This window comes from Erinaceus europaeus, chromosome 2 (genome assembly GCF_950295315.1).
Source record: "Erinaceus europaeus chromosome 2, mEriEur2.1, whole genome shotgun sequence".
Classification (NCBI taxonomy): Eukaryota; Metazoa; Chordata; class Mammalia; order Eulipotyphla; family Erinaceidae; genus Erinaceus; species Erinaceus europaeus.
The window spans coordinates 35,920,775-35,930,350 of NC_080163.1; the positions used below are offsets into that span (position 1 = coordinate 35,920,775).

Sequence of the window (9,576 nt, forward strand, 5' to 3'; positions counted from 1 at the left end):
ACAAAGCACAAGGACCAGCGTGAGGATCCCAGTTCGAGCCCCTGGCTCCCCACTTGCATGGGAGTCGCTTCATAGGTGGTTAAGCAGGTCTGCAGATGACTCTTTCTCTCCCCCCTCTGTCTTCCCCTCCTCTCTCCATTTCTCTCTGTCCTATCCAACAACAACAATAACTAAAACAATAAAACAAGGGAAACAAAAGGGAATAAATATAAAATTTAAAAAACTGGGAACATAGACTTCAGAGCCTCAGGTATGAGAGACTTTTGTATAACCATTATGCTAATCTTCCTGGTGTTTTTCTCTTTCTCTTCTCCTGTAGTGCCAGGGTCTGCCATATGTACAATTCCACTGCTTCTGGGTCACAGGTTGTTTTCATTCTGACAGGAAGCAGGATAAACACTAGAACTTCTTCCAGTGCCACTGGCACAACCCATGTGGTACTGAGGCTCAAACCTGGGCTGTTACATGGTACCCTATCTGGTGAATGAACTCTCTGGCCCTGAGCTCACTGCTGGTGGTAATGAGGTGTGAGCCTACCATCACCTGGCTCCTCCTATTTTTAAGTCCAGACTGATACCCTTCAACAAATTCCTCTCCCATTCTAGTCAGGGAGGGGTGGGGTCTGTAGCTTCTACATAAGGTCCCTCCTATACCCTTGTAGTAGTGGGGAGGTGGCTCAGTGGGTAGCTTTGCAAGTTTGAGGCCTTGGGGTTTCAGCCCTGGTTGATCCTTGGCCCCATATGACCACAGCTCTAGTCGCTCTCCCGTACAACCAACCAGCCCCTCCCCAAAGTTAAGCTCTAGGTGACATATACTTCTTGAATGAATTTTTATTGGGGAAAAAAAAAAAAAAGACTGGTTTGCATTAAATTGGAGTGCTCCTCACTTGTCTCTTCTCTTTCCAAACAACTAAGGGAGTTCTTTTCTCATCACACATACAGAAAGCTGGGGTTGGGATAGTGTAGCCTATCAAATCCATTAATTATCAAATAAAGCACAAGACTTGGGTAAGAAAAACCACGAGGACACTTGGAAGAAGAATCCTGACAACTCTGGGAACAGGTCTTCCGCAATCCAAGGGAAAGGCACAGGACAAACGTCCATGGGCAAGACTGGGGCAGGGTTCCCCACCCCCTATAGCCTGTAACTAAGTGAGGAGAGGGGGGATGGGCGACTTGTCTCTAGGACAAGTCCCTGGAGGCCAGGCCAGTCTCGGAGAAGTAGGATGCTGGCCCAGGTCACTCCTGAGGTCATCTAGTTGGTCCTGAAGGAGCCGAACACACTCGTCCAAGCTGCGCTGCTGGGCCAGGATGGCAGCCTTCCGGGCCAGCAGGGCACAGTAGGTGCGCAGCTCCTGGGCCGGCAAAGCCCGCACTAGTACCTCGCGCAGGGCCCGCTCACGCCGCACCACATGCTCCTTCAGCTCTTTGGAGTCCTCCTGCTGCCTCTGCAGGAGCCGGAGTCGTTGCAGCAGAGAGGCCTGCAGCCGCAGGGAGAAGGCTCAACAGGATGATCTCTTGCTGCCATGCCCCCCTACACACCCAGCCGGACCCCCTCTTACCTTCTCATCAGGGTCACTGTCTGCATCCTGCCGGGCTAGGGCGCAGTGCACTCGGGCTAAACGACTACCTAGCAGCAGCAGGAGGCCGAGAACTCTCTCTAGGTCAACCATGAACCTGCTGAAACGCTCCAGCTCCCGAGGGGCACAAGCTTGGCCGACAGCCGCCTCCAGAGCAGCACTACTCTCGGCCCAGGCCTGAGCCACCCTCTGCAGCTGCTCCTGCTCTGTCTGAAGGTCCTGTAGCATCTTTTTCAGAAGGTCTGCCAGGCATCTCTGAATGAAGGGCATACTTAGGGTAGACCAGGCCCTGTTTTCTCAGCTCACACTCTGGGCCATTGCTTTTTACCCAGCCTCCAACCACCATCAGCCCCTCTACACTCACCTTTTTGGTTTGGTTGCTATTACTAGGCTCAGGAAGCCCCTGCCCACATGGCTGGGGAGGTGCAGGGCAGGTGATCAGGTTTTCAGGCCTTGCCTCCTCCTGAGAAGTTGACAGAAGCTGGGTGGAACTAAATAGATAAGACCTGGGGACAAAGCCAGAGCTTTCTGGGTTGTCCTGTCTCTGACAGCCAGGGCTTAGCATCCCCTTAGTCCCCACAGTCCCCAGTGCCCCTCACTTACCCTGACTCAGAAGTGCCAGCAGCTTCCTCTCCAGCCTCCCCATAGACTGGCCTCATTGCAGCCCTGACTTCTGGTAAAGGAACCAGCCCATCTAGCAGGGTGAGGAGTGGCTCAGGACTGGAATAGGTGGTGAAAGTGTCACTCAGAGAGGGGTCTAGTCTGGCCAGCTCTTTTACCAGCTCCTGAAGGCAGGGACTGGGCCATGCTGGCCTGGAACTAGTCTGACCAATGGCCAGGGCCAGAGCAGTGTGATCAGGAGAGCCTGGGGTATCACTGTCTGGAGGTCCCAGGGTATCAGCTAGGAGAGGTTTGAGGGGTTCACTCTCTGATGCTGCAGGAAGATGAGTGGTCAGCAGTTCAGTGGAGTCAGTAGTTGGGGTGTCACCATTTGCAGTCCCAGAGGGGCTATAGCATGTGGCCCTGGAGACGTCCACACAACTGTTTAACTCCTGCCAGCAGCTGTCTGCCTTTGCAGTCTCCGGGGATTCGCGGAGAGGATCTACTGAGGGGGCTGCTGCCTCGTCAGCACTTCTGTTGGAGCCAACTCCAGGCTGCTGGTCTGTGTGGACACTGCAAATGGAAGAGACACAGAGTCAGGTAAAAGCTCTGATCAGAGACATATGGTGGCTTTCAGGGACCACCTACTTATTCCCAGCCCTCCACACAGGACCTCAGGCTCCCAATAGGAAAGGGTTCACTACCCTCTAGCCCCAGGGGTGTGTGAGGGAACAGAGAGGAAATTCACCTGACTAGGACCCCCAGGGAGACATGGGAGTCTTCAGGTGATCTCATTCTGGCCGGTGGAGCTTCTTCGGGGAAAACTTCATCATCATCAGGAACGGAGGGGAGCCGAAGAGATACAGTGCAGGTCTCTGAGACCCTCTTCGTACAGTCAGCAAGGCTGCTCTGGGGACCCTCTGCAGGACACGCCACAGCAGCCTCCCTCTTAGTAAAGAACCTGGAGGGACAGACCCCACAGAGAGACAGGAAGGTGTGGGGGGGAAGGGAGCCGTGTAAGTAGAAGGTGTGGATTTAAAAAAAAAATCATACCAGAAAGTTCAGACTGAGAGTTGATTGGCCCATGTCTCAGAGTGGGCCCTGTCTCTCACCTGGGATGTCTGTTCTGGTACAATGGTCTAGAGATTCCTGCCTCTTGGGGAACAGCCTGGAAAGGCAAACAATTAGATAAGAGGTGGCTTAAGGTTTCAATCTCACATATTTTCCACCTCAAGCCTTCAGTCTCCACCTTCCATACCTGGACAATAAACTTTGCCCCTCCTGGCTCTCCCCAGGGATCCAAGCCTTCTCCTGAAGCACTCAGACTCCGACTGGCAGGTCTGTAGCTAAGCTTCTGAGACCCACGTTCTGAGTCCTCCGTGCTTCGGGGCTGGGTCTTGGGCAACCATCTGACCTGGTGGCCTCGGAAGTCTGCTAGCGCCGGCTTCTGCAACTCTTGGGGCTCGGATCTGGCGAGGCTAGGACTGGAGCAGGCCTCACCTGGGCATTCCCCCACCAATGCACTGCTCCGACCCACTCGGTCCAGCTTCCCTGGCTCAGAGAAGCACCACTGCCTCTGCTGGCGGGTGGGGGCGGGAGCATCCGCAGGCTTCACTCCCACTGCTGGGTGGCTGAGCGAGAAGGAGCGCGTGTGCGTGGTGGCGGGCTCCGCGGAGACGGTGGGCCGCGAGGTGGGCCGCAGGCGCGCGGGCAGGCTCATGCGGAGTTCCTTGCGCTGGAAGGATGTCTCCCGGAGCACTCGCCTCTGTGCGCCCTGCAGCCGCTGGCGGTAGGCAGCCCTGGCGGCCGGCGGGCTGGGGGGCTCGGCAGCCCGCGCCGCCGCCTCTGCTTCAGCCGCCAGCGCGTACAGCAGCGGGGTGGCCTGCCTGCTGAGCGGCCCCGCAGCCTGGGGAGGCCCGGGCGCGCTGCGCTCGTGCGCGGGGAGGGGCGGTGGGGATGCGGGGAGGCCCGCGGACGCCCCCGAGGTTGGGCCGCCCCACACCACGCGCACGTAGTCCCAGTCTAGGTAGGGGAGGAGGTCGGTGCCGGGCGACAGCGAACGCGGCTCGGGACAGCCCGAGTCCGCCGAGAAGGAGCTGTAGGCCGAGTCCGCGCGCCCTGACAGCCGCCGCAAGTCCAGGCTGCCAGTGGACGACGAGGCTGGCGAGGCGCGGTGGTCCCCGGGACCTAGGGTCTCCATGGCTGCACGGATGAACGTCGAAGCTGACTAGCTCCGTAGGACCTGAGGGGAAAAGACCGGGTAGTGGGTGATGACTATATCATATGGTCCCTACTGCTGGCACCAACCCATCTTGGGTGAAATGGATACTAGAACTCCCAGCCCACCCCCAAGGTTGATGGTCTCACCTCTGGGAAGGAGTAGATAAATCCCCTGTGGGAGTTATCCTGGCCGGCAGCTCTGCTATCTAGCCTAGTTCCTCTGGACCTCCACCCTGGAGCGTTTCAAATGTGCCCATGTTCCTCCCCTCTCCAGCCTCAGCCCACCCAGGCCAAGCTGCTTCCTGGCAGCTTTGTTAACCACTCTGCATGATCTTTCTCTGACAAACAATGGTCCAGATGGTTCAGAGATTACAGGGAAATCAAGAAAGAATGAGGGGAGGGGGGCCGGGTGGTGACACACCTGGTTGAGTGCTCAAGGACCTGGGTTCAAGCCCCCACCCCCTACCTGCAGGGGGAAGTTTTGCCAGTGGTGAAGCAGTGCTGCAGGTGTCTCTCATCCTCTATATCTTCCCCCTTCCCTCTCAATTTCTGACTGTCTCTACCCAGTAAATAAAGATAATAAAATTTTAAAAGGGAAGGGTAGGCGGTGGCACACTGGGTTAAGCACACACAGTGAGAAGCGCAGGAATTGGCTCAAGGATCCAGGTTCCAGCCCCCGGCTCCCTATCTGCAGGCGGGGAGTCGCTTCACCAGGCCAGGTGGTAAAGTAGGTTTGCAGGTATATAGCTTTCCCCCTCTGTCTTCCCTTCCTCTCTCAATTTCTCTGTCCTATCCAACAACAACAATAACAGCAACAACACTTTTTTTTTAATTGGCCATCAGGAGCAGTGGATTTGTGGTGCAGGCACTGAGCCCCTAACAATAACCCTGGAGGGGGGAAAGAGGGGAGACGGCAGGTCAGGTAGCAAGGGGCAGTTCCACGGCCTCCCTCCCTCTCTGTGTGCCAAAAATGTTCCAGGTGCATTTTACAAACATCTACCTTCTTCCCCACTGCTGTTAAGACACCAAGGTTCTAGGGGGGAAATGATTTGCCCAGGAGCACACAGCTGGTAAGAGGCAGAGCCCTGCCTGGAATCTGGGCCTGCCTCCAAACTGACTGTAGCCAGAAGCAATTTCCTAGAAGCAAACCCTGCTGAAAGGCAGTTTACCCTCACCCCACCCCCAGCTGCCTGAAGCTTCCAACAAAGCCTCAACTCTGTCCACTGTGGAAAATAGCAGCCCCCACCTCCCCCTCAAACTATTGGCAGATTCCAGAATAATATGGCCCCTGCTTGGAAGACTGTCTTTTGTCTAGGAATGACAGGCTCAGACCCCTCTTTGTCACACTACTCTTGCTCCTCCTATAGTGCTCAGCTTAGAGGTCTCCTGACCTTTGGGGATCCCTGTAGTTTCCTAAACTTCCCCCATCATAGCACTCAGCACCTCTCATTGTAGTTGTGGGCTTGCTTGTAATTCCCTTCCCATTCCCAGCCCTGAGCTTCTGGTCACACACTTACTCATCCCTGTACCTCCAGTTCTGGGTCTGTGGTCATTGTTAAAGGAACACTTGCTGAGTGGCAAGGGAAGGAAAATACTTGTTGGGAGCAGTTGTAGCTTTGAGGAGAAAGGAAGAGGGTTCTTTGCTTTCCCCTACTCTCTACCCCTCCCTATTAGTCTTTTCTGAAGAACAGGACAGAACGAATTCAATTCACCACATGGGCCAACCAGGTGACTAATGCATTATTAGAAACAGCTTGGAGCAGGACTAACCAAAAGATCTGTGATACCGGGAGAAGGAGCAGAGGAAAGAGTCGGAGTGCATGAGTCTGAGACAGGAGTGAAAGTAATTTTGATCTTGGGGACCTGGGGCTTTCTAGGGGCTGTGAGGACTTGAGGTTGGAGCTTATTATCCCTGGGCTGATTGGTGGGGAATTCAGAGGAGGATGGCCTACAGGTTGGGTGGGGACTGAGAAATAGGTTCATCTGAGCTTCCCACCTACTCTTTGGAGTTCAGGCTTACCCTTCTTGAGATCACACTCCCCTTCCCAAGACCCAAGATACTACAGACTGATGGTCAAAACAGATCGGCAGGTTAGTAGTAAAAAGAGTGAGGCCAGCTGGTGGCACACTTGGTTGAGCATACACATTAAAGTGCACAAGGACCTGTGTTTAAGCCCCCTGGTCCCTACCTACGGGGGTGGGGGGGGGGGAAGCTTCCTAAGTAGTGAAGTAGGACTGCAGGTGTCTCTGTTTCTTTCCTTTTCTATCTCCCCCTCCCCTCTCAGTCTCTATCCAATAAATAAATAAATAAATAAATGTTTCCTTGTGGCTCTGGAGGTCCTGGAGGTGGTCAATGGATAAAATGTTGGACTTTCGGCCATGAGGTACTGAGTATGATCTCCGGCATTGCATGTGCCAGAGTGATACTCTGATCTCTCTTTCTCTCTCTCTCCTCCTTCTTCCTTTCTCATCAGTCAATAAATAAATCTTAAAGGGAGAGTGGGCTGGATTTTGGCACAACCAGTAAAGTGTACAAGTTACTACTCATGTGGATCTGGGTTTGAGTCTACAGTCCTGATCTGCAGGGGAGGCTCTTCCCATCTCTCACCTTATTTCCGTCTCTATCATAATAATAAAAAAAAATAAAACAAAAAAGGAAAAAATGGCCACCAGGAGCAGTGGATTTCTCATGCAGGCATTGAGCCTAAAAAGGAGTGACAGTGCCTCCTCCTACATGGCAAGAAGGACCCTGAACAAACTGAGACCAGAACACCTTGACCAGAACCACCTTAAGGCATCATTATGGCCACTAAACCCAGCCCTTCAAGTAACCATCACCCTCAGGTACCTCTTTTGCAAAGTGTTTGCACTCAGAACTTGAGGAAAAGTAGAAGCTATTCTGAACCACTGCCCCTGGGAAGATACTCTCCTCTGAGAAACTATCGTTAACTGCCCAAAAACCAACGTTCTCTCTTCTACCCCTTCAGAGCCTGCCTAAGAGGCACTGTTTACCCTGGCTTCTGCCATCCATGCCTACACATTCAGACTTACTGCATCTACTCAAATACAAACAAGCTTCCTCAGAAGAGGCCTCAAAAAAACATATCTCATTTCTGAATTATTGTGCTGCCAAAGAATTCTGCATTCACTAGACAGAAACAGCTTGAATGGACGCTAGAAATGTGTACAGCTATGTCTTCTTGCTGAAGCTAAATTGTCCTAGAGGATAACTCCAGTATTAACCCCAGCGGGTGGAAACTCATGAAGGGTGCTCACATGTTGCCCTTTGCAGAACCTGTGGTGTCAGAATGCTCCAGCTCTTATACTGTGTGATTTGGGACCTCAGCACAAAGAAAGGGATTCTCACACTTGCCTAGTTGCAGGGAGTTTGTTGTAGACTAGCCAGCCCCTGTGGCTGTATGGTCTGTCTAAGGGCTGGAGCTCAGTGTGTTGCTGATATATATATACATATACAGAGTGGAGAGAGAGAGAACCCACGACCAGAGCATCCCTCTGGCATATGGGTTGCCAGGAATTAAACTTAGGACCTTGTGTTCCCAAGTACAGCACCCTACTCCACTGTGCTACCTTTGGGCTTCTTGGATTCAGTATTCTTTTTAAAAAAATATTTATTTACTTATTCTATTTTTGTTGCCCTTGTTTTATTATTGTAGTTATTACTGTTGTTATTGATGCTGTCCTTGTTGGATAGGACAGAGAGAAATAGAGAAGGGGAAGGCAGAGAGGGGGAGAGAAAGACAGACACCTGCAGACCTGCTTCTCCACCTGTGAAGCGACTCCCCTGCAGGTGGGGAGCCTGGGGCTGGAACCCGGATCCTTACGCTGGTCCTTGCACATTGCACCACCTGCGCTTAACCTGCTGCGCTACCACCCACCTCCCCCTGAATTCAGTATTTTGCTAGAAAAATAAGATTGGAGTTCTGAAAAGGGTGTGTGCGTGTGTGCACATTTGATATATATTTGTTGCTTGAATAAAACTGTGAGAGAAGGATACAGAGATGACTTCGGTGGTTTTAGAGCTGGAGGCCTGGGAGGTACAGGACTGGCCTGGTACTTATTCAGTCTGGGGTCTGTGGGGGTTTTGCAGTGCTTGTGGCAAATCTGACAAGTGGTCAGGAGTGTGGGTCTGGATCTCAACAGAGAAGATGAACCAGGCAAGCAGATCCCCCCCCCCCCTTTTCTTTGATAGCGGTTAGTGGGGAAATAGGAGGAGAGTTTCCGGTGGGTAAAACCACACTAAGGCTACAAGGAGTAGTGCCTGGAAAGGTGACCAGAGAAGCAGACAACCTCAAATAACGCATAAGCTTCAATCATGAGCGATGAGCAAGAATTAAGAGTCCCTCTCTCTAAGGCAATCTTCCCATCTGGCCTCTGTAAATCTGCTCCGGCCAGGGTGGTCTTGCCTCAGCATTAGGCTCGCGGGAGGCGGTACTGCCTGCACCAGGCATCTCCCTGTCACACTATTTCTGGGTCCTGGCCCATATCCTGAGTTCCAGCACCCCCGGACTAGGTCTGGTTGAGCAATTTCCCCAAGCCCCCACCCCCTTTCCACAGACCAGGCCAGCCCAAATATAGAGTTTCCAGAGACTGTGTTATGGCAGAAAATGTGGGCAGCTGGCGGCAGCCGGGAGAGGAGGCTGCGGCGGAGGGGAGGCGGACCACGTACCTGGGGCTTCAAGCCGTGCGAGTGTGAACGCGGGAAGGAGAGAGGCACGGGCCTGGCGACCGCAGGGGGCGGCAGAGTCACGCTGCGCACGGGCCGAGCGGGATCCCCCGGACGCAGGATGGCCGCGGGCCCGCGCATTACTCGGCCTTCCCTGCCGGGGTCACCGTCGGGCAAAGAGAGCTCAGAACCTGTGCAGGGGGACAGCGCGGTATTGGCGGCAGAGACGCGGATGCTCCGGTGGCTTTGCAACTGAAGAAGGGCCGGAATTCGCCGGGCAAGAGCCTACCGCAAACTTTCTTTGGTCGCTCGCCGCGCTTCTTCCTGCAGCGTGCGCGCTGGGATCCAGCGGCCTCCCGGTTACTCCCCGAAGACCCGCCCCGCCGTGAGCCCTCCGCGCAGCCCCCGCTGCCCCCGGCCTGGCTACCGGCCCCTGCCCCGCCGCCTACCAGAGCTTGTGCGGACGAAGCGCGGCTGAGCGCCCGCGGTGACA

At 54.0% G+C, this 9,576-nt stretch overlaps 1 protein-coding gene across 2 annotated transcripts; it reads right to left on the reverse strand.

Moving 5' to 3' along the window:
• Window positions 1-810: 810 nt before the first annotated feature.
• On the reverse strand, window positions 811-9,220 carry SHROOM1 (shroom family member 1). 2 transcript variants are annotated; one of them, XM_060177969.1, is made up of 8 exons: window positions 9,087-9,220; window positions 3,438-4,421; window positions 3,292-3,347; window positions 2,928-3,140; window positions 2,183-2,752; window positions 1,944-2,085; window positions 1,562-1,834; window positions 811-1,480 (listed from the first exon to the last, which is right to left on the reverse strand). In XM_060177969.1, the coding sequence occupies exons 2-8, from the start codon at window positions 4,377-4,379 to the stop codon at window positions 1,148-1,150; spliced, it is 2,529 nt and encodes an 842-aa protein (XP_060033952.1). In that variant the 5' UTR covers window positions 4,380-4,421; window positions 9,087-9,220; the 3' UTR covers window positions 811-1,147. The 2 variants fall into 2 exon arrangements, with proteins under 2 accessions (XP_060033952.1, XP_007520002.2); XM_007519940.3 differs by lacking the exon at window positions 9,087-9,220 and adding an exon at window positions 4,547-5,585.
• Window positions 9,221-9,576: the final 356 nt, after the last annotated feature.